Source organism: Poecilia latipinna, unplaced genomic scaffold (genome assembly GCF_001443285.1).
Source record: "Poecilia latipinna isolate Pla-1442-1.1 unplaced genomic scaffold, P_latipinna-1.0 Scaffold2443, whole genome shotgun sequence".
Taxonomy (NCBI): Eukaryota; Metazoa; Chordata; class Actinopteri; order Cyprinodontiformes; family Poeciliidae; genus Poecilia; species Poecilia latipinna.
In genome coordinates, this window is record NW_015115059.1 from 39,671 (window position 1) to 64,723 (window position 25,053).

Genomic DNA, 25,053 nt, shown 5'->3' on the forward strand with positions numbered 1-25,053 from the left:
TCTTTTACTGTGGTCTGGTGTATTTGCAAGCCATGCTTTTTGTGGAAAAAAAAACAATAATTTATATGCATTTTACTTGTTCAATAGTTAATAAAACAAGTGATAAATCAATAATAAATAGTGAGGGCTCTGTAATAAATTTTAAAAAGCTCTTTAAATCACAATCTGAAACAAAAGTATCTAGTGTTATGAAGTCTAATAGTCATTCTTTCCAAAATACAGTGGACAACTGGTATTTGCACGGGTTAGGGGCCACAAGTGCATTTTGTTTTAATTCATTTAGGTACGAGTATGATCTACAAAAAAAAAACAAAAAAAAAAACGACAGAGTCAAGTTTTCTGCAGATTATCTGTTCCACAAAAAACTCCATACATACTGAGCTGTGAACAGGCCGGGGCTCGCTGTAGCTGTCTTTTGCCAACTTTCCATTATAGGAAGATTTCTGTGAAAATGTCTCCCTGAAAAAGACAAACTGTGTCTTTTTGCATCAAATAGACTTTGGACATTATTCAGCCACGATGATGCATTCAATGACAAAATGTGGCTAAGGAATTAAAATTACTGTCAAACAAAAGATGCTCAAAAACACCCAACTTTTCTGAGTTGGAGGTCTATATTTTCAAATAAAGATTCAAATATTCAGTAGCTTTAATCTTTATTTTTGATTCAAACAAAACCACAAATATAGAATCACAAACACTGATCACAAGCTTTTGAAGATACGGGTTGTAAAAAGTTTTTCATTTCAAGCAAAAACAAACGGCTTCAAGGCAACAGCAGTTTGTGACGGACAAAAAAAACAAAACAAAATGGAGCATGTGACTGCTGATGGCCAAAGTGACTCATCAGAGGAGTTTCCAGACTAAAAATGTTTCCTCAATTAGCAGGACACTTCAGTTGAGTTCACTGAAAATCTGCAACACGCACAAAAACCAAAAACACAAAAAGTATCTGCTTTGTAAACAATCTGTTGAAAGAGGCAGATTTCTGACCAAAGTGTTGAAGCTTTACTATAGTGCATGGGTGTCCAAAGTGTGGCCCGGGGGCCATTTGTGACCCTTGAAATGATTTTGTTTGGCTCCTGGTCACCAGTGAAGGATGGCAACTATTTGGCCAATGGAATAGAAAACAATCAATGACCCCAAAAAATTGTAAATTGTTTGTTTTTCTTTTAATAAGTCAAAAGCCTGAAGGTCATTTGTGTTGTGGATGTAAATTTAGTTTATTGTTAAGCAGGTAGAACAAAAACATGATTACTTTTTGCATTTTTAATTTAGTGAAAAAGTGGCCTGCATGTTGTTTAAATTAGCCAGTTTTGGCCTTCAGGACGAAACGTTTGGACAACAACAGCACCAACTATAAGGATTGCAGACATTAGCTTTTATTTCCAAAACAGAGAGGCAGAGAGGAGAAGCTGTTTTTATTCACACACACACACACACACACGCACACACACACACACACACACACACACACCTCCTGACATGATATGTTTTAACAGAACAACCCATCAGCCCTGCAGCCAGACAAACCACATTATTTGTGCTCACGTCCACTCTGGCCTGATAAACACTTCCTGGTCAGCTCCTGCGGTTCTGGTTTCCAGGTCCAAGTGAGTTTCTGCAAGTCATTGTGAGGCAGCTCTCTGCGCTGATGCAGTGGAGTCAAGAGAAAGTGGCTTTTCATCGCCGCGTTCACCTGTTCAGTGCCGGACCCGGCCGTACAGAGACATCTGGCCCAGCAGAGGGAAGGCAACGTAATAGCCGAGGGCGGAGCCGAGGACGACGCCCAGGAAGATCCAGACGTTGTAGGACATGACGCAGAGCATCAGCATGTAGCCGAGCGTCACCTGCAGGACGTGGAGGCACGTCTGGATGACGTGCAGCAGCCAGCTGCAGACCAATACACTCATTTCATCATGTTGCCAAGTTGGGGTGAAACGATACACAAAAACCTCCACTACCGCATCTTTTTGGTTCCCTTCAGTCAAGAGAAATTAATAAAAATAGTCAAAATTGTTGCTTAAGGCTTCTTTATTTTACTAAGAGTGCAGATATTTGAGAAGAAATGTTTAAATTAGGGCTGAAACGATTAATCAGATTAACTGCGATTATTCAAGTAACTGTCAACTAATTTTGGAAAACGATTAATCATAAACTGGAATATACGGACGTAATGCTAAAATAACTTTCAGAGGAGTAATTAGGCCTATATATTTTAAAATTGCACAACAGATTGTTGTGCGATTACAGAGAGCTCACACACACACACATATATATATATATATATATAAAATCGCTGTAATCGCTTCACTCCTACAAATTTTTATCTTGAACTCAAGATAAAAATGTTTAACCCAAAATTCCTCAAGTGGCTTCACCTGCTTCTAATTCACTAAAAGGTTGTTGCATTTTAGGAAATAAAATGTTTATTTTCTGTTTATTTTCTTATTTAAAAAATAAATTCCATTCTAGTTGCATCTCTGATATTAATATAAAAAGGTGTAAGTGGTTAAATAAATACAAAAAAAAAGCTCTCAGTTTGGTTGAAGTGAACTCTGGTGCTGTTCGAATGTGTATGTGAACACCAAAAGCAGGAAGTGGACTACAGCACAACTAGCGTTAGCGAGAGAAAACTCTACAAACGCTAAAATCTGATGCTACCCCATTTTTGCTTACATTTTGTTAAGAAGGAAGTGGAGTTCAGTGGCTTCAGAGGTTTTTGTTTGATTTCCTTCAGTGATTCTTGGTGTAGCGCCCCCACAGGCGAGGAGGGAAACAGGTTTTTTAAATAGTTTGGTTCATTTAACAAAGCAATGTGAAAGAGAACCGTAGCTGAAAATGTAACGAATGTTACAACTTTGCTGAAAAAGCCTTTAATTTCCCTTAAGATGTATCAAATTCCTTGTTTGTGCACACAATCTTGATCCATACTTTTTTTTAAATTGCACAACAGATCGTTGCATTTTGCTCTTTGTTCCCCACATAAACAATAAGTATGTTTGTCCTGGATATGTTTGGTGTGAATATGCATAATCGCCTCACTGCTACTAACAGAGACTCGTTCCCACCTGTTCCTGGGCGGCTGGGTCTCTGTGGGGGTGAGCGAGGACTCGGAGGGGCTGGCGTTCAGCGCGGAGCTGCTCTCCGTGCGGCCGGACGGCGCGGCGGCGTACGCCGACGGAGGCTGGGCCAGCCGGGAGCCGCTGCTCAGCCAAACCCGCCACACTTTGAGGATTTCAAAGACGACGGTCAGCAGCAGGACGATGAACACCGACAGCACCATGCCTGCAGGCAGAGAGGAAAACAGACAACCGACTCACAGAACAGCTACCAGGGTCATCACAGCCAGCTGAAGCCGACTACATGACGAAAACTGAGAACGTAGATTTCAGTTAACAGAACTATATAGTGCCCTTATAAAACTAACTAAAACAAACTAAAATTATAGATATAATATCCTTAATTTTCATATTTATGATTCCATCAGGCTTTCTAAATGATGTGAAATTGATTTTTTTCCAAACACAAGCAGTTTATGTCAGTTGTCGGGAAATTACGGCGCTCCGTATTCCTCCTGGCCGCTACGCTACGCTAAGCTAGTCCACAAAATGGAAACCGCAAAAGTCAGGATACGGCAGAGTCAGCTGGTTGTTCAACAATAAAAGATTATATATTTTATCTTCTGTTGAGCTTTCAATCACTATACGGTACTTTAAGCATAAATAACTAAACTATATTTAGCTAATAAAACTAGCAAACACGCTCTGAAAAACTAATTAAAACACAAAGTCACAAAAAAATTTTAACTATAATGAAAACCTCAGAACTATTATAATTCTGACAGCAACCAGACATTTTATCATGTTTTATCTCAATCCAAAAGCAACAAAATCAACAGGCGTTCAATGCAAAACTTAGAAAAAACATCCCCAATCAAATCCTGTTAAACATTATTAAAAGTTTTATTCTGACCGTCTTGGCTGTTAAACATTAAACTGAGCGTCTGCAGAGCAGAACAGCATCTGGTTCTTTCTCATGTTTATGAAACCTGCAGGCTGGGAGGAGTTTGTTACTGGAACAGGCAGAGACGTGACCGAGACAAACGCTTCGAAACCAGGAACTCCTCTACAGATTAAACAAAGAAAACACAAAAATAAACTTTTTAAATCCCTTCCTATGAGTTAAATAACAAGGCATCTAAATGAGATCAATATTAAGATTTCTGAAATAACTGACAGACCAGTTTCAGCAGAATAATTTAGATTAAAGGGATGAATGTGTTGATTTTAATCTTAATACGTTATGATCTGTTTGTATATATACTTTTCATTAAATTAATAACAGCTGTATTTATTCATTCATTTATTTCATAATAGTTTTTTTACACTTTTGTTTGGGGACATTTATTTTTTTACTGTTTTATGTTCATATTCAAATGAGGGGGCGGATCCTTTGTGAGGCGGAGCTTAAAATATAAAAAAGAAGAGAGACGATGCCAATTTCATGGCAGATTTTTTCTGAATGTTTCTAATTTTTCTAAATTTACTGACCTTAAAAAGAATTTCAGACTTTCAACAAAAGTCTTAAAATTTGATTATCTCCCGTTATTGTGCAAGTTTATTAGTGTATTTACTACTAAATTCTGCTAGCAAATATAGAATCAAATAAACTGTTACATCTTTGTAACACAACCAGATGAAGCCCCGCCCACAAAATAAACTCCTCCCACACCAGAAGCCCCGCCCACACCGGAAGCCCCGCCCACACCGGAAGCCCCGCCCACTCATTTGAATACAAGAACATGAAATTAAAACGGGAAATAAATCCCGTAGTGCTCCAAAATAAGTGTTACAAAATAACATTATGAAATAAATAATTAACTCTGAATTAAAATAATTGTTTTGTTTTTATTTCATGAGGACGTTTATTTATTTGGAGTATTTATTGCTTATTAACAGTATTTATTTAAGTTTTCTCTTTGGCATTCGACTTGAGACCCAAGTAGTTAGACTTAAAGGAAATCTAAATAAACTAAATTCAGAGAACATTTCAACATTACATCCAGAATCAGTCTGGATGTTTGGGGATCATTTTTAGTTTGGTAGTTTGTTTCTGTGATCTTTTATCATGCGTTCTGATCTGTGACATTTGAACAAGTCGTTCTGGTTCTGACAGGTTGACCTCAGGTCAAAGGTCATCAGACACGAAGGAGCCTTGCTCACCTGCAGGGCCATGAACGTTCCAGAAGTCGAACAGCAGGGTCACGCTGCTCGACGCCTCAAAGGTCATCTGATAGGGAAAAGGAAAGAAAGAAAAGCTTAAACCAGTTGTTTACCTGAAATATTATTATTATTATTATTATTATTATTATGCTTCCTGGTCAAAAGCATATGAGCTTCATTTACTTCATATTCAAGCTACCAGATAAGTTCTTAATAACTGAGCTGCAGCCTCTGCGTGACCTGATTTCACCTGCAGACGTGACTCTGCTGAGAACAGGTGAGGTCGCTTCACTCCAACTTTCATTTTGACAGAGATCCAGACAGACGAGACGGTTCTGGGATTCTCTTTTCTGTTTCCGCAAACACAAACAGCAGCTCCTGAAATGGTGAAGTGACTGGCAGCCTGCTGCTGTGGCCGATCTCTCCCCGTCTCTTCAGTCAGAGTGGCGCTTTGTCCTCTCCAGCTGCTGTGGATGTCGGACTGAGACATTCTTTGTGTTCCGTCAGCGGCTCGGCTCGTCTCCCGTCCGTCATCAGTCCGGGTGTGAAGATCTCTGAGCAGCTGCACTCACAGCCCGACGACAACCTCTGAACTCCCAGTACTTACAGGGCCAGAACCTGCAACGGCATGTCGCTTTACAGCGACTCTAAGGCACTTTACAGCAACCCCAAAGTTTTACTACAATTCCAGCACTTTACTGCAACTCCAAAGTTTTACTACAATTCCAGCGCTTTACCGCGACTCCACGGCGCTTTACTGCTGAACACGGCGCCATCTTCTGTCCCCCAGGAAGAACCGCCCTGGTGTTGCTCCGTGATTCACTTCCTGATATCTTTTCTGATTTACTTTGACTTTCCCATCGTGTCGATCCAGAAAGCAGAGTGTTCCAGGTGTGGCCTTAAAATCCATCCACAGGTGTGACTCCAATTAACTCAAACGTGTCAATTAACCAATCAGAAGTTTCCGAAGCCATGACATCACACTTCTGGCTTTGAAGACTTTAATAATCTGGGGCAGATTCTTTCTCTCATTATTGTGTCTTTGAGCAAATGGAATAAAACAAGAAAAGTTTGGTCTGGTTTAATCCAGACCAAGTGAGGAATAAAATGCGTCTTTTTATTTGGTGTATGTAAACTTCTGGTTTCATCTACACTCATAATGATGAGATACGTGACTTTCAATGAACAGAGTTATATAAAAAAGAGGAAGAACTGCATTCCAATTCATTTTAGCTTCCTCTATGATCTAATGTCTACTAAACGTTCAAAACATCTGAATAAATACATCAAGCTAATAAACTCTTCATATTACTAATAAAGAAGCGTTTCTGGGAACGCAGCAGACGTGTTTCATCAGATTATGAGTCGAGACAAACAAACATGAGTCGACTGGCAGGCTGATAATCAGGAGATTATCCAGAAAGATGATTGAGAAAACCTGGATTTTCCATTCCTCCAGGTGAACAAAGAAAGCTGAAGCGCAGACATGAAGTCAACCTGATAATCTGAAAGCCTAATATGTAATATTTTGCACAACGAAGCACATTTTAGAAGTGACTGTTTTGGTTTTGCATTTCAAACGATTTTAAAGTCACAGTTTTCCAGGTTTTCTGACGATCCGTCATCGTTTCTCTTTGGAGTTTTGTTGCTTTTCCACTCGGTTTCCCTCAGATACTCGATCATTTCCAGAGAAATGCCTTCCATGTGTTTATTAAACCACTTAACTCCAACCTGTTGATGAATCAAACAGGTTGAGGCACATAAACTCACATGAACTCACATGAACTCGCGTTGAGTCACCTGAAGCTTTAATCTGCAGGTTTGTGAAGCAAATCTAACGGCCTCCTTTCAAAATCTTACACTTTTCACATCTGGACAGGATTATTCTACGGTAAATACAGATTTTGACTTCTAAAACCTTATTCTGTTAATATAAAAAAAAACAATAGATGCAGTTGAAGCACCACAGGTTCAGATTGCAGCTGTCATTTCAGACGCCTCAATGCACTGAAATGGCTTTTTACAACATTTTTTAAGAGTTCAAACATCTGTGAAGGTTTTTTATCAACCAAAAACAAAAAACTAATTAATTAAAAAAAGAAAAGAAAAATCCAGTTAAAGATCAATATAATTTGGATACAAGTCAATAAAAAACACATTTTTATGGCAAATGTATAATTTTCTTTTAAATATTTTAACACAGAGGAGAAAAACATTATTCATTTCTGTTCCCAATCCATGTTCTTTCTAATTAATCTTTAGATGCCATGATTCATAATGTTTGACCAACAGCTAAATGGTTAAAGTTTGTTATATTTCATTAATCATTCTCTAGACTTTGGCAGCTTTTTCCACTCATTCTTAATCTTGTTTTCAATCATTTTCAGAAGATTGTAACTTAAATATCTGCAGCTGGGATGAAAGACAAGTTTTCTTCCAATTTCTTAAATGAAAACTATTTTTTGAAATGCAAAACAGTTTGACAGAAAACTGGATTTTAGCATTAGCTAGAACTGAGCTAACAGTAGCAGCTTTTGTCCTCTTATCCACATTCCTTTCACTTTTAAACGCACTACGTTTTCAGATTATAGTTCATTTGGTAAATATCTTCTTCATAAAAAATACTATTAAAAAAAAGCAAGGATTCAAAATAAAAAAAAAACAACACACATATAAATCAGCCAAAGTCCAAATAAAAAGCTACAGATTAATCAATGTAAATCAATGATAAAGTGTGTAATTTCAATATAAATCAATGTAAAATTTTACTTTTTCCCCTTTTGGTAACTTAGATATTCGATTAAAGGGACAAGTTTGTAAATGTAAATATATTCCTAGTCAACATCAAATTCCACAGTTTCTAAGTTTTTGTAGGAAAAATGTTTCAACAAATATTGATACAAACTATCGAACATTTGTGCAATAGTCTCCAAACCTGCAGAATTGGACTCAAATTTATGAAAATATGAGGCTTATTATGTATCTAAATATGTCAGTCTAAATAGGACAGTTGATAAGGAGATGTTTTATGATCCTTGTTTTACTTCCATTTTAAAACAGTGAATGTTTGCTAAATTTAAACTACATTCAGTAGTTAAAACGCTAGAAAGGATTTTACACACTAATAAACGTATAATGGAGCATAACCTAGAAAGCAACATAACTTCCTGTTATGTTGGCTTTGTTTTAACTCCAAACAGAAAACCTACCTGCATGTTGACGGTGAAGCTAACAGACCGGTTTCAGCTGGTGTTAAGTTCGGGTCCCATCAGAACTTTAGCTGTAACTCCGAGCACCGACAGGAACGGGCCACCAGCTGAAAGTAGCCCAGCAACAGTCAGCACTTCTCTAATGAACAGAATCACAGCGGCACAGTGAGGGGAGGTTAAACCCGTGACATAAATAACCTCCAGAGGCTCACGGGTAATGGAGTCTTTTACAGCCATTGAATTCCAACGATTAAAATAAATGTTCCCATCGGTTCAGGATTAAAAACGGCTCAAAAGACGAGCTCGGGTTCTGTTTTAATCGCTAAATAACGCAGCTTAATAGCGTTAGCTCTCGAAGCTAGCGCAGGCGTTAATTTAAACCGTTTTTTGCTTGCGACGCCATAATGTTTACGGAAATGACCGACCGAAGCCGAATAGCTTCGGCGAGTTAACAGCTGATCAACTGAACTCTCTCGCGGTCAACTGGTAGAAAGTGGTGAGAGCGGCGGGAAAAAAATGCCCCCCATAAAAATGATGCGTCAGCGCGTCCGCCATGTTGTGAGTGGCAGATTTTCGCACAACGGCTAAAAATTTGGTATCCCGATTAAAAGAAACACTAAAATTAACAAATTTTGATACATAATTTCTTGACATGTTTTGACATTAGTGTTTGGCGGGGTTATCACTAAAATAAAAACAGAACAATATGTAAATCAAAATAACACTGTTAAAATCCACGTCTTAGAACACCAAATCACCTTTAATTTAATTTTAATTATGATAAAACTATAACTATTATTTTTGTCTTGCAAACTTATGGATATCTAACACGTTTGTATTAAAAATGTACAATTTTTTTGTTTGCTTTATGTACATGTACGTATAAAAAACATCTCAATATCCCGGCAATAGAAAATCAACATAATTTTGCTAATCCTAACGACCTATTAAAGTCTCTTGTCTAAATAACTAATAAAAAGAGAAATACTGAATAATATTAACATTTTAAGTACAAAAAAAAAGTAAAAAATTGTAAAGGAAGAAATACTTTTCAACACAAAGCTGACTGTTTAAACTACAAAAACACGTCATGTGATTTTTATTATTATATTGTACAGTACAACCCTGATTCTGCACTGGAAACGTTACATGAACTGGTCAAGGTGCTTTTCTCAGTATATTCAAACTGCACCTGTAAACAATTTACAAGTAGAAAAATACAAAACTAGACGCCACTCGTTTACGCGTAAAAGGAAAAAAACAAAAAGCATAAACAGCAGGTTTTCATAAAGCTATAGTACCTTTTGTTGAAATAAACAGAAGCAGGTCTGAAAGGCAGCAGAAATAAGAGATGTCACATGTTTTCTAAAATCAGAATGAAAACAGATAAAAGGTCCAGTGTCTCGTTGCTTTATGAGCTACATAGAGGGCATCCAGCAGAGATTTCTCTGTTAGAAAACAACCAGAACCGGCTCATGTTGAGTGAAACCCAGACGTTTAAGGCATGCAGTCACATTATCACAGAGTCTTTAACATAATTACATTACGACAGATCTAAACCCGCTGATTTCATCTGACGTTGATTGCTTTAAAACGTGAGAAAACTCAAAATAAATCAGGACAGTAGTTGTGCTTTAGATTCTCACATTTAGAGAAAAGACAAACATTTTCAACATGGTTGCTTCACATTTTCAATGCCTTTAAATGCTTAAAGTGTGGATGTTTTCTGTGACTTTAGTGATTCAGATCAGTTTCTAAAGCAATAAAAACTCCAAAACTGGGAAATCTTATTTCTTATGTCTTATTATATTGAGATAATGAGATATGAAGATAAATAAAAGGTTTGTTTTATTATTTCTAGATTCAAGGACACCAATCTAATTTATTACAACTGTTTCCTTATTTAGAGAAAATCCTGACAGTAATCTCGTTTTTATCGAGCCGTTATTTTTAAGATGCGACATTACGACAATTTGATGAGGTCATTATATTAAAATATGAGTTCTTCGTTGAAAATACTGGTTCAATATCTCATTATCTTAAGATAATATGTCCAGCTCCTTTATTTGCACTTCACTTTACTGAAAAAAACCTCAGGTTTAATCTTGATACAGAAACGTAAACCCATTTTTGTTGCAATATTGAACTAGTTAATTAAATAAAATACACTAAATTTAGCAATATGCTAATTTCCAACTTAGTTATCTTGAAATAATTAGATATCAAGCTTGTTTTAAAGCGATAACAGTTTGATTCAGTCATTATGTATTTTTTTATGAGGCAACGATTTTATTACACTATCTCCAAATAAAATCTTGAATTTTTTGTTGAATTTAAAAAAAAAAAATCATAAGATCTTTAGATATTTCAGCTCTAATTCTTGAATAAACAGGATAATGCAAATAAAAAAGCTGCTAGTTGAAGCTGAAAACATTAATCATGAATGTTTATTTTTGCCTTTTTGACAAAGATAAACTATTGTCGCTCTATTTTTACCCTTCAGTCAAAAAAAACGAGATGATAAACTTGGAAATTTAAGAAAGTTCACCTCAACATGATCAGGTTCTTTCAGTTTCAGGTCTGAAAATATGCTAGTTTAAGAACAGAATACTGCAAATATTATGGAAATCCAAACTTAATTTACTTTAGAGCTAATTTGTTTTTAGTTTTCCATAAAGTTTCAGGAGTGTGAAGGAACCCAGATTGACAGCAAAGTGGTAGAAAAAATCAACAGTCAACATAAATAAAGAGATTTTCTCTAAAACTCACAAATAAACAATCAGTTCACTTCCTTTTCCCTCCTCTGAGTCACACCAGATAAAATATTTTTAATGTGCAAAAGAAAAAAAAGACAGTAAATGACGACAAAAAAGATTTACAAAATCAGGTGATGAGGGAAAAACTGCTTAACACAAAAATTAAGTTAAAAAAATCAGTGTGGCATCTAGTTTTTATATCTTAGATCCAAACCCATCTCTCTCTCTCTCTCTCACAGACACACGAACACACACACACACACACACACTCAAAGTTTCAGAAAGTGCTGCTTTGTGCACATTTACATTGCCGTCTACAGACTACATGAGCGTTAAGGCAACAGAAAAGATCCTCAGACTCGGAAACTTAAAACTCCAGATTTAAACGGCGAGTTGAGGTGAAGCCTGTACCAGAACCGACCACCAGGGGGCGCAGTGGGATTTTCAACCTAAATTATTACAGATTAAAATGGAGTTTTAAAGCTGGACTAAGATTTTTATTTTAACTATGAGAATAAAGACAGAATATTAGCAAAGACACAATTTTACCAGAAGAAAGTCATAAAATTAGAGAAGTTTTTTTTTATTTTTTTTATGAGAAACAGATTGTCTAGTTTGTGTCGTTTCAAAGTTTTGATTCTGGTAATAATTTGATGCTGATGTTTTATAGGATAAAATATGTCCAATTTGTAAAACCAGTTTAACTTCACAGGATATTCAACATCTTAATATTACATATTTAATCTGCCATCATAAAATTACTACTTCATTCTACTAATATTAAGACATTATCTTGTAACATGAGTTTATTTTCATTTTAGAATTTTTTATTCTGGATGTATGAGTTTATATTTAATACTTTTTTAGTCTTTTAAGTCTTTTATATTACAACTTTGTCTCATAACATTGAGTTTTTTCATATTGCAACTTTTTATTGTATTATTTATTCTCATAATATTATGACTCAACTCTCATAAGACTTTTTTCTGGCAATATTGATATTTTTTTCCTTTTGAATAAAAAATAAAACCAAAACAAGATGGCAGCATGGAGCAAAAGACAACAAAAACAGTTAAACCAAGCCAACCTGTTTTCTCTCTAATTTGTCTCGATCAATCGCTCTATTGATTGTTTTTCCGTTGCACAGAGCAGTTTGTAAACTTTTCCAGTAGAATATTTGCTAAGCCGATTGATTCGGATCAATCAATCAATCAGGTGTTTTCTTTAAGCAACCGTCTCGCGATATGCTGAGCGAAAAGGCAGAAATAGTTTGAAAAAGCAGCCAAATACCAAAGGAAAACATTCACAAAGTCAGAAAAACTTATCCAGACCTAAAAAATGACAAGAAATTCTGACAGCTTGGAAACATAAAAACAAAACAACTTGAGTCTCTTTTAAAATAAAATCACTAAAACATCCTTCAGAAAGGGTTTCTGTTGGGTTCTGAGGTTTCTGCATCATGGTCAGACAGATGCAGCAGAGGAACTGGCACATCACAAACACACCGCCGCTGCTGCTGGTTTGTTGATGAGCAAAACATCTGGGGGCCGAACACACGACCCTGATGTTTACCCAGCCGCTCAGATTTGTTACGACAGCAGAAAAGGGCCAGACGGAAAGGTCCGGAAGCAGCCGGGTGCTACAGTTACACTAAAGGCATCACAGATGCAACTTGCAGAAATAAAAAACAGATTTCACTCTCCTCCCAGAATAAAACAGGTCCCGTCACAGAAAATCCTAAATATTTATCTGAAAATACTTTTTAGGCACAAAGTTCACCTGTTGGGTCCGATGTTACCGGCTGGGAGACGAGGCGGAAACCAAGACTCTTAGAGAAATAAGAAACGATCCCTTTTCAGCCCAAATGGACCGTCTGCAGGGCGGACGCGCCCTCCAGCGAGTTTCTGTTCGGGTGGCGGGGAAAGCAGTCAGGCGGCGGCCATGACACTTCACCGTCCGCTTCTTCTTCTTCTACTGTCCGCTGTTAAAACTAGAGTCCACACTGCTGCAGCTTTCCTCGTACGTCGGCGGTGGTTCTGGAACACAAAGGGTCCGGAATGAGCAAACATCTCTAAAGATGGAGACATTAACGTCAGACTACAGCGATGTAAGCATTTCAGAAATAAAGATTTTTACTAGATTTAAATTTCCAGATTTCTGAGGACATCAAAAAGATTAAAAAAACAACAATGAATGAACTGATGAACGAAACAAAAAACACAGTTAGAGGATGGATGGATGGATGGATGTTCGATGGATGGATGGATGGATGGATGGATGGATGGATGTTCGATGGATGGATGGATGGATGTTCGATGGATGGATGGATGGATGGATGTTCGATAGATGAATGGATGGATGTTCGATGGATAGATGGAAGGATGGATGGATGTTCGATAGATGGATGGATGGATGGATGGATGGATGTTCGATGGATGGATGGATGGATGGATGGATGGATGGATGTCCTGGTAAACCAGTGTCTTAGACTCTGAAACTACATAATCCTGTATTAATCCCAATAGTGGTGCTGCTCTCTGCCGCCCCCTGCTGGGCACCGCCTCCTCACCTTGAGGATAGTCACAGCTGCTGTATTCCGGAGGCAGGATGAGAGAGCAGGATGTGGGGATTGGGTTCACGTCGCCCTCTGTGAAGAACGGTATGGTGGCTCCAGTGGACAGGCAGAAGAGCGGCGCCGTGGCGCCGGGGAGCTGGCCGGGCGGCAGCGAGGCGCCGGGGGCGTGGCTAAAGGCGCTGGGCGACATGGTGACCGGCGAAGCCGACGGGTCCTGCTGCGAGTGGCTCTTAGTGGGGATCTCCTCGCTGGTGAAGCCTCCGGCGCCCAGCTCGCCATCTGGGTCGTCCTCCACAGGCGGGGCGCTGGGCATCACTCCGGTAGCACTGGGAGCCAGTGAAGAGCTGGGACTGGTGGGGATGGAGCCGGCGGGGGACAGGTTCACTGGGATGTTCCCGATGAAGATGGGCAGAACGACGACCGTTTCTGGAGACTTTAGAGACACCTGGGGCAAAAACGGTGATTCAGAAAGAACCGTTTTAATGGTAACCATGGCAACACAAAAACTAGACAAATAAATTATTGCATCAAACAATGATATCGTCATTTTGAGACCATTTTTAAAAGTAAGATAATGGTAATAGCAAGAACATAAACTTTAAATTCAAAGGAACTCAAGCTAGGAGTCAAGCTAACCGCTATTGAAGCTAGGAGTAAAGCAGATGGTTCTAGTGAATTAGTTGCAGTTTTCCTTCTTTGAGAATCACACTTTCTGAGCAGTCGAGATTAAATGTTACTAACTGGTTTAATAAACTGAACTTGGACTATTTTTTTTAACTTAAACAATAAAGCGAGCTGCAAAATCTTAAAATTTAAGATTCTTCCAGGTCAAAACTATGTGCTACATTGTTGGTCTCATAAAATCCCAAGAAAATAAATCAAAGTTTGTTGTTTAAATGTGATGAAATGTGAAAAATTTCAACGAGTAATATTACTAATCACACTTCTTCAATAGAAACAGACAGCAGTCTGGAGTGGGTTTATAAGTGTACATATAAATAATTCAGTAGTTTATATCCAGACTGGATCAATACTGTATGAAAGGATATTAGGCAGCAGCGGTTCTCTGTAAACATGTGAAAAACAGTCAATAATAACAGATTTTTAACCAAAAATCAAGAATTTCCACAGACAGACCCATTATTACCTGAATGAAATAATCAATGTTAATAAGGCGGCAGCCGCTGAGCCCCGACTGAGGAAGAGGAGGGACGATGATCTGCTCCCTCCACTCGGCGTGTTTTCCGGCCTTCACTCCGGCTCCCTCCACCTCCGCGATGGTCCGCCGGTCGACGACCGGCCGCTTGGTCCGATACGTTACCATCTGCAGGGAGAAACACGGGAAGCTGCATGTAGAGCCCAGCAGAAAACTGACCAGAGCTCCTTATGCAACGATTAATCGTGATTAATCAATAACTGAAATATCTGTCCACTGATTTAGTTATCGATTAATCGTTAACTGGAATATTTAGTGTCATAAAAAGGTTCTTTACTGAAAGAACAACACAGTTGGAGCAGTAAATCAGCCAAAACTCTACAAAAACTATAAATATTTTGCATTTAAGATGAAAAAAAATATGCATCTTTCCTTCAAACGATCAACTGTTCATTAAAGGAATGCTGTCATTTCATTTAAGGTAATACAATCCTTTTCTTATTTTAAATTGGAGTTTAATCATTTGCATATTTACATTTTATGTATTTTTAATATAGTATAAATTAAGATTAAGTGGTTAAATAAAAAAAAACTGAGGAATATACTAAATTATTTTTAGACAATTAACTGATTAATCGTCAGAATAATTGATTATTTTTTTATCAGATGAGAAGATTTGACTGGATAATGGTGTGAAATTTAATTGAATGTTCAGATTTGTCCTGGAAGCAAATCAATAAAACCTGCAGACCAAACTTTGTGATTTTGACACAAGTATGAACAGCTTTTATTATTATAGTCGTTTCCAAGGAAATATTAAGAGTTTTTGTGATCTTATCAAATCAAGGGAGAGGCCGTACCTGCACCAGGCTGGCCAGGACGTATCCGGTGTCCTTCCCGGACTTGTTGTGGATCTCGGTGGAGAGCCGGATGAGCTGGCCGGGGACGTAGCCCCGCTGGTCGCTGCGGGTCTTCAGCATCAGCGTCCCCGTCTTCACCAGCAGGTAGCTGAACTTCTTCGTCGTCACCGCGCAGCTCTGCTGCTGCGAGGGCCAAATTTGGATTTTTAAAGTGAATAAAAGTGCCCTGATAAGACGTCTGCAGAGGATCTACGTCGTGAAAGCTAGACACTCACTTCGATGTCGGGGACCTCGTTGAGGTTGAGCATGTTGAGGACGTAGAAGGGCCGCTGGGCTTTGTAGTCCTTGGAGAAGCGCGGCGTGTCGATGGCCGCTCTCACGCAGTAAGCGATCTTCCCGAACGGTCCTTCGAACGACGTGGGGATGGCGACTAAGAGATCAAACAAAACAAAAAAATGAAACGTTCAGGCGTGACTTTCCCAACATAGACAGATTCTAACATCTGTTACCACTCAGGCTGGACGACACGGGATACAAACTCATCACGATATGAAAGTTTCATATCAATAATTATTACTTTTTTAAATATTCAACCTATTTAATGTGTCAGTAGGTCTTAAATATTCAAACCTTTAATATCCTGGTTATTTTAAAGCAGTTATGAGGCAAAGTGGTGAGACATGAAACTGCTGCTGCACAAGTTACTCAGCAGGTCGTTGCTAGGCAACCAAAGAGCGAGAGAGTTACTTGATTCCACCAACCTAGCTTAGCTAGCCATGTGAGGTTGAAAATAAAATTACAAGAATAAAACTAAATTCATGAGAATTAATTTAAATTCATATGAGAATGAAGTCATAGTATCGCAAGAACAGAGTAAATATTACGAGAACATAGTCATACAGAATAAAGTCACAAATATGAGAGTAAAGCCATAATATTTCAAGAATAATGTAATATTATAACTTTATTCTTGTCAATTTATTTTTTATTTTCTTTCTTGCTAATCCTCTATCATTTTATAATACCACAAAATATTGTGATTAAAGTCCACATTGCCCACCATCTAGTATTTGGTCCTGATCTCAGCTAAAAGATGAAACCCAACAGCTGCAGCATGTTGGTTTGCCAGCAGGGGGCAGTATGAGTGAACGTTTAACCTTTACATGATGATGTTAATGTGATTTCCTTCAGACTGGGGGCTTCTGAGGAGAGGAGACCAATTACCCAGAGAGTGAAGGATGAAGGGCTAAAAATAAAATGGCCGCCCCCCCCCCGCTGAGTTTGAGCGGAATCATGTATGAGAGCAGAAAACACCAGGCAGACTCAAGATGGCGCCATCAGCACCGCCATGGCTTCCTGCTTCACTGCCAGCAGCTTTAAACTGACTTCATGAGAAACTTTCAAGTTAAAAAGCAAAAAGGATTTACAAATCCAGATCACGGACGCTCTTAAAGGGCCGGTTCTGCCACAATGTGTTAACAAAACCCATCAGCAAACTGTTGGCCATCTTTTCACATTGATTACATTGTTTTTGTGATTATTTGGAATAAAAATCAATAGTACTCATTTAGTAATATTTGCAATATCTGCGTGGATGTTTGACAGTAAATGTGACTTTTTACTTCTCACCGTTTAGATCATGGACTTTAATTTGACAATAATTAAACCTGAGGCAGCTGCTTATTACCAGTAATCACTTAAACCTGATGTGTTTCATCATTTTGGCCAAAACGGTCCAGAAATTTGTTGATTTATTTGTTCATTTTCACAAAATTTCACAAAAACAAGAAGAAACTAATTAATTAAATAAGGGAGTGAATAGATGAAAACTGCTTTTAATTTATTAATAATAATAATAATAAAAATTTGTGACCTATTTAAGTTTAAGTTTGCCAGCTTAGAGTTTAGAGGGCCACATGTAAACACTACGGCGGGGCAGATTTGGCCCCCGCGCCTCGAGTTTGACGAGTTGAAGCATGCGTTAAACATTAGCTAAATCTGCTGTAACTCGTGTGAGGTCATCAGCTGCTGCTTTATTTTTGTTTCTGTGACGTCGCTGTTGGTCTGATAACGCCGCGGGAACTGAAAGGTGCGGCTGAGACTCACCTGGAAGGACGAACTGGAAGGGGAATCTGTGCTCGCCTGGAGCCAGGATTCCTGAGAGGGAACAAAGGTCAAAGGTCACAAACCGGAGAGACATAAACGACCAGAGAGGTTAGAGAGAGAGAGATTGATGAAGAAAAGTACAAACTGAAGGATCGAAAGCAAGGAAGGAAGGAAGGAAGGAAGAACATTTAAGCAGTGAGATAAAGGAAAAACGTTAGAGAATATAAAACGTTTTTACTCCCAGATTCAAACTACTACAGGTGAATATGTCCTACAGATATTCCTCTGTAGTAATAAACCTCTCCTCCCCTCCCCCACTTATTGCTACAAGCAAAAACTGAAAAGAAACGCCTCCTGCTGCTTCCTTCTTTTTATTCAAGCAGATAATTATAAACTACCTTCACATTTTCTGGACGTTTTAATAATTATGTTGTTTATTACCAGTTAATTGATAACATAAGGACCAATAAATAGGCATGTGTGTGTCGAACACAGACACCTTCACCCGACTGGCTGATTAATTCTCCAGAGGAGCTGACAGCCTAATTAAATCCTTGCAGACAGAAACGCCTCGTTAGAGACGGGAGTTTTTCCATTAGTCTAATCTGCATCATGTTTACTGTTAGAGGAAGCAGCGAAGCTTTAAACTAAACGTTTCAGCAAACATGTAAAACTACAGGAAAAGAGGAGAAGAACAAGAAAGACAAAAAGAAACACAGAAAGACAAAAAACAAAAAAGAAAGGAAAGAATAAATAAAGGTAGAGAGAAAGAAATAAAGAAAAACACAAACAGAAAGAAAGAAACAAGGAAAAAGTCAGAAAAATAAATATTGCATAAATATGTAGCAGGAATATAAATGAACTCAGACAGACTTTATAAAGGGTTACCGGGGCGCTAGCCCAGGGCAACAAGTTTTTGGGGGTTCCAAAAAATGTTTTATTTTTGTTTTTTTATGTATACAGTTTATATTAAGAGTCATAAACTCATTTCAAATGTGGTCTTTTGTTTTATTAAAATATTGTTTGATTTTTTTTAAAATGGAAACTAAAACCAAATATTTGAAAATTATCTTTTTGGGACTAAAAAAGAATCATCTGCCATAAAGACACCAACCATCAATTAGTACCTGTAAATGTGCAGATGTACCTGTTAGTATTCTGCAATTTGCATGAGTAAATTATTTATTTATTTAATTTATTTATTTATTTTCTTTTATTATTTTTTGGGACAGGGCACCAAACTGTCTCCAGCCCAGGGGCCCTTATTCTTCTAAATCCGGCCCTGAATGCAGCAGGTCTAAAAATAAAGTTTATTCCTTCTGATTGGTGGAAAAAAAATCTATTCCTGGTTTCCATGAACAGAGAAGAGTGACAGGATGAGGAGCGGACGCCGATGTCTTCCCTCCTCTAACCGTCAAGCGACTGTGGCATTCCACATTATCAGTCACCCAGACTGGCCTTTTTTCTGAGACTGTGTGTCCTGATCCTCCTTCACCCTTCCCGTGTCACCCTCCGACGCAGAGCTGCCCATTTTTGGGAAAGAATAGAAAACAAAGCAACCGCAAAGATAAAGGGAAGCTCAGAAAGAGGGAGTGTGTGCTTTGAATTATGCATGTCTTCCTCTCTCTGAAGCGCGCTCTCTACCCGAGTCTTGACAAGTTGATTAAGATCTATTGCTGTGAATCAGAGCTATCACATTTGTCTCGTCTTTCATAGAAGTATTTTATTCACTCTAAGCTAAAGTGCCAAAAATAGCCTTCCTACCAGAGGGAGGCCGACTGAAACATTAACAGAAGTGTGTGCTAAAGATCAAAACGTAACAAAAAAGCTGCAGTTTGCAGAAGTTGGGTGTTAGTTATGAGTCGTTTCATTCTGTTGGCTTAAAGAATTCAAAGTAATCTTAGTTTGGACAATCCAGCCAGCTGCTAGTTAAACTGAAAGCCAAAGTAATATCCAAATGCTAGCTATTAATAGCAACTCAAGCTAAGATTTAACAAAGTGGAAAGGTACGAGTCAACCTAAAAGCTAATAAACCTAACAGCTATTGAAACTGGGAATCAAGATAGCTATTTAAGCTAGGAGTCAAACTAAAATAAACTCGAGCTAGGTGTTAAACTAACAGCTAGTCAAGCTAGGTGTTAAACTAACAGCTTGTCAAGCTAGGAGTCAAACTAAAATAAATTCAAGCTAGGAGTTAAGCTAACAGCTACTCAGGCTAGGAGTTAAGCTAACAGCTACTCAGGCTAGGAGTCAAAATAAGAGCTAGTCAAGCTAGGCGTTAAACTAAAAGCTATTCAGGGTAGGAATAAAGCTAACAGTACTATTTTAACAGCTTTGACCTTTTTGCCTTAAAGTTTATCTTTAGGATTTGTTTTTACCAAATGTCAGGCATCAATCAGGGCACATCTTCTATCTTGGGGGCAATAACAATAAGAAAATATTGCGAATAAACGTTACCAAAAATTCTCTGTTCTGCAGCTACAAGGTGCTTAGCAGTGCAGGGCTCATATACACCTTTCAGTATCTTCTAATAGTGGGAGTAAGATTGTTAACCTTTTATACATTATATAATTAGCTATTTGAAAAAAGAAAATAAAACGGCACTAAATTCAACCTGAAGCTCGTCTGTATTTTCAGTAATTACCTTTATCGGCCACAGATAGCATGCTGTTCAGGTAATGCTCCTCCAGACTCCACGAGGAGTCGTTCATTTTGTTGGAGATGCCGCATGAGCCCAGACAGTTCACCTTGATGGCTGCAGAAAGAAAAGGACAGTCACTCAGGCATCGCTACACGTCTGCTCATGTTTACACTGCAAAAAACTACTCATTATTCGTTTTTCAATAAAAGTGTTTGGATATTAAAAGGGAAAAATGTTGTGGAAACCACTGCAGCTTTTCTCACTTGTTGCTTTTGGTTCACACTGGAATATTTCAAATCTAGGCTTGTTGCAATTAATCAATTCTGGCCCACCGTGTCTTTTTATGAGGCCCTTTAAACTCTACATCAATAAACCCTTCCAGTTTTTCACAAATCTGCAAAATTCACACAAAATCAACAAATTTCCACATTTTTTTCTGATTTTACAGCAAATTATCTCAAAATTGGTTAGAAACATTGAATGTAACTGATACAGGGAGTGATGAAGACTCACATTTTACAAACATTTCTAAGTATTCACCACAAAATCTGTCATTCTGATTGCATAAAGAAATACTAAATAATCATAAAATCCTGGAGGAACAGCTATTTATTGAAATTTTAACAGTTTAGTTGGTTTTATCACTACATTCTGACACAACAAAACAACAAAATGAAAATGAGTTTGACTCCCCTGCTTCAGACCATAATTCATTAATAATTAATTGTTATAAATAATTTTTTAAAGACCTGTAGAAGCAGGAATCACCAGTTTTATTCCAGTTTTTGGTAGAAAAGGGGGAAAAGTGAAAAACAATAAGTCAGACTACTGGAAATGATTGATTTCTTTTTAATTAATTATGCGACTAATAGATTTATTGATCGTTGTGAAAGGCCTTGCTAAACCAAAGCAACAATAAACCCAACTTTGACTCTTACTGACTCATTTTATCCTGTAGTATTTGTCAGTAGCGTCTCCTGTCCAGCAGCAGGAGCCAGAAAACAAACTGAGCGTCAGAAACGCGGCTCAGGCCTGCAGAGGGAACCACTTCCTGTTTGTCCGCCCTCGTCTCTGAGGAAACGATAACTGATAACAGACATACCCGAACTCTAAAGACGCCGGGAGATGGAGCGGGGAGATGGCGCAGACGTTATCTCCTCACAGAGACGCAGACAAACAAAGCAGCAGCTGTTCACCTCATTGTTTCACATTCAGCTCCTTTATTCTCTGTTCCAGGCCAATAACTTACGTACTGGACACATTTTCCAATCTAGTGACGCATTTAACAGAGTTTTTGTGTGGAAATAACTCAAAATTAGCTTTAACAGAGTTTTTCAGTTATAAATTTATCTTTATCATGATTTAAATCAATAAAATTCAGTTTATGGATACAAAAAAGTGTCTTTATCATTCAAATCCCTTTAATTCTCTCCTCCAGCCCACTAGTTTCTGTATTTAATAAACATATTGGATACTTTTTCACTGAAGTAACATGAAAACCAACATTTGGAGTCACTTGCACACAAAACTTCCTTTAAATCCAATTATAAAAGTATCTTTATCATGATTATAGCCTATAAAATTAAATTTTTGGTATAAAAAATTTGACTTATCCTTCAAATCTTTTCATTCTTTGTTGCAGGTTTCGAGTTTCTGTATTTAATATCCGTATTGGAAATGATTTCCATTTCAGTGACATATTAATCACAATATTTGGAAACATTTTACTTTTAAGAGTATTTTTACTATGCTGTACTTTTTAGTTGAGTATCTCTATTATGAAGTATTTCTGCTTTTACTTGAGTAAAATTTATGGATTTTCTTCCCACTGAATGAAAAATAGACATGTTTTGACCTAAAATTCACCAGACACAGTTTGCAGTTTTTATTAAAGTTTCATAAGTTTTTTATTGAAAGAAACGGATTTGGAAACAGTTTATTTTGCCTGATTTTGTTATTGTTTGTTTCTTATATGAATTATTGTCATTTTCGTCCTTAAAATANCNAAATTTTCCACTAAACTTTATATTTTGATCCGTCTGATGATGTAATTTTTGAATATTAAATGATTGATAATTGGATCAGTTACTCAGTACTTGACGTTTTGCTCTTACTTGAGTACAGTTGTGGTCACTCTTCCCTCATCTGATTATTGGCCATAAAATCCACGTTTTGTTATGAAACCTCCCAGCTAAGCGTCTTTGTCAGCTTTATCTTCTAGTCAGACGTTAATAAGCGTTTTAACTGGAGGAATGTCCTGAAAGCTCGCTGCAGGCTGCGATCTAAAAGCGACTGTATCCGTCACGCCCATGCAGGTTTCTGTTCTGCCTTCACTCAGCTCGCCCAGTCACACCCAAAACGGCAGATGGCTCAGCCGTTTGCAGCAGCAGGCTGCTGGCACCGTCTGCGGCCGCGAGAAGGACGGAGGCCTGGCGAGAGCAAAACCGCTAGATAACGTCTGAAGCCGACGGCAGGGACGAACGGGGAAGCAGTCAGATGCTGTTTGCAGCCGTCAGCAGAGGGAAGAGAAGAGCTCAGGCCGTGAAAAGGTCACGGCGGGGTCATCTGGTAAAATCCCAGCTGCAGCAGCAGGAAGAACAGCTGCAGCAGCTGGATGTGGAAACACAAACACTAAAACCAAAACGAATAAACAACAGTGGATGATGTTATCAACACGATCTGAGGTAACAATAAGAACTGGGTGTCCAAAGGGAGGCTGGGGGGCCATTTGTGGCCACTGGAGTGATTCTGTGTGGCCGGTAGATGCAGACGGACACTTTTAATTTGTAATAATGGGAAAATTATTACAGATATAATTTTCTTACAATGGAAAATGTAAAGTGATATTTCTTCTTCTAAGCTAGCTCCTCCAGTATGAGAGTATAAAATGTTTCATTAATAGCAGGCTAGCTGGTCATGCACCATTGTGTCCAGACATAAAAACATCTCAGCAGAGATCTAAGTTAAAGTAATAAAACTGAAACTTAGTTATCGTAGCATCTCTCCTTCCCAGCAGCAGCAATCAATCACATGATGAGTGAAGTTGTCAGTTAAAGAAGCCACCGCTGAGGTAAACTATTAATTTCACATTCTGAACTCCACTTCCTCTGTAAACATCACTTCCTGTTTTAAACGAATGCCTGAATGTCACGGCCACATAAGTTCACCACTAAAATACACTAAAATACACTAAAATCGGTTTTATTCTTTTAACCAAACTGAGTTACTGCGAAACCGTTACAGGAACAGGTTTTTAGAACATGTTCACCTAAAAGTGTGAATATTTTACAAATAAAATGGTAAAATTCAATCCGAGTTGTGCCATTCTGGTTTCTCTTTTTGTTAAGGTTGACTGGTTTTACTTCCAGTGTTTGTTATCATTCCCCTCTTAAACAACAACTAGATTACGGAGCTACTTCCTTCACCACAAAAAGCCAAATTCGCACATTTGACTTTGAACAGCAGCAGTTTGTTAAAATAAAAAAGATTAAAGTTGTTCTCATTGAAAGGAAGTCAGCACAAACATCCTGTGTGGAGATCTGGAGCGAAATGTCGAAGAAACAAAAGGAAACCACAACGCGCTGTGCAACCGCTCTCACTGCCACTTGATGCCTCAGTTTACTGAAAACAGACCAAAAAACAGCAGCGGCTCTGAAACCAGACCGAATTATAACAGACCAGATTATAACAGACCAGATTATAACAGACCGGTCCAAATGTACAAACAAAAAATATGAGGAAGGAGAAGTTCAACAAAGTTCATGAGGTTTCCTTGAAGACATGAGATGGGTTTTCTACCTAGATAACACTTTTTAGCACAACAGTGATTAATTATGGTTTTTAAAGGTGGGAAAGACCCTTAAAATAATGTTGGTCGGATGGATGGATGGATGGATGGATGGATGGATGGATGGATGGATGGATGGATGGATGGTTGAATGGATGGATGGATGGTGGATGGATGGATCGTTGGTTGGATGGATGGATGGATGGATTGTTGGTTGGTTGGATGGATGGATGGATCGTTGGTTGGTTGGATGGTGGTTGGCTGGTTGGATGGATGGATGGTGGTTGGATGGTTGGATGGATGGATGGATGGTTGGTTGGATGGTTGGTTGGATGGATCGTTGGATGGATGGTGGTTGGATGGTTGGATGGATGGATGGTTGGATGGTGGATGGATGGATCGTTGGTTGGATGGATGGATGGATGGATGGATGGATGGATCATTGGTTGGTTGGATGGATGGATGGATGGTTGGTTGGTTGGATGGATGGTGGATGGATGGTTGGATGGATGGGACTACTCTGTGGGTGGTCGTCTTGTGATCAGCAGGTTGCAGGTTCGATTCCAGCTTCCTCCTGCCACATGTCGATTTAACCCCAAATTGCCCACTGAGCTGCATATCGGTGTGTAAATATGGGTGAATATTAATGTAAAGCACTCTGAGTGGTCAAAATGACTGGAAAAGCAATATCTTTATAAGGTCAGTCCATTTACCATGGTTGGATGTTATTGGTTTAAA

At 38.2% G+C, this 25,053-nt stretch overlaps 2 protein-coding genes across 5 annotated transcripts in view; both read right to left on the reverse strand.

The window, feature by feature from the left end:
- Nucleotides 1-639: 639 nt before the first annotated feature.
- Nucleotides 640-8,862, reverse strand: slc31a2 (solute carrier family 31 member 2). Of its 2 annotated transcripts, none has more exons than XM_015019528.1 (4): nucleotides 8,435-8,862; nucleotides 5,226-5,292; nucleotides 3,072-3,288; nucleotides 640-1,893 (listed from the first exon to the last, which is right to left on the reverse strand). In XM_015019528.1, the coding sequence occupies exons 1-4, from the start codon at nucleotides 8,438-8,440 to the stop codon at nucleotides 1,704-1,706; spliced, it is 480 nt and encodes a 159-aa protein (XP_014875014.1). In that variant the 5' UTR covers nucleotides 8,441-8,862; the 3' UTR covers nucleotides 640-1,703. The 2 variants fall into 2 exon arrangements, with proteins under 2 accessions (XP_014875014.1, XP_014875013.1); XM_015019527.1 differs by lacking the exon at nucleotides 8,435-8,862 and adding an exon at nucleotides 5,476-6,257.
- arrdc1b (arrestin domain containing 1b) overlaps nucleotides 640-25,053 on the reverse strand; it is a 37,110-nt gene continuing 12,696 nt past the window's right edge. Inside the window, exons 2-9 of one of the 3 annotated variants that reach the window (XR_001422466.1) lie at nucleotides 20,532-20,642; nucleotides 17,888-17,938; nucleotides 16,057-16,211; nucleotides 15,782-15,964; nucleotides 14,913-15,089; nucleotides 13,760-14,210; nucleotides 11,460-13,226; nucleotides 640-1,477 (exon numbers count right to left, since the gene is read on the reverse strand). Coding sequence is in view for 1 of the 3 variants with exons in the window: in XM_015019526.1 (XP_014875012.1) it covers nucleotides 13,162-13,226; nucleotides 13,760-14,210; nucleotides 14,913-15,089; nucleotides 15,782-15,964; nucleotides 16,057-16,211; nucleotides 17,888-17,938; nucleotides 20,532-20,642 (1,193 nt within the window). In the remaining 2 variants the exon portion in view is untranslated. Of the gene's footprint in view, nucleotides 1,478-9,498; nucleotides 13,227-13,759; nucleotides 14,211-14,912; nucleotides 15,090-15,781; nucleotides 15,965-16,056; nucleotides 16,212-17,887; nucleotides 17,939-20,531; nucleotides 20,643-25,053 lie in introns of those variants that run through there. The other 2 variants (XR_001422465.1, XM_015019526.1) reach the window with 2 other exon arrangements.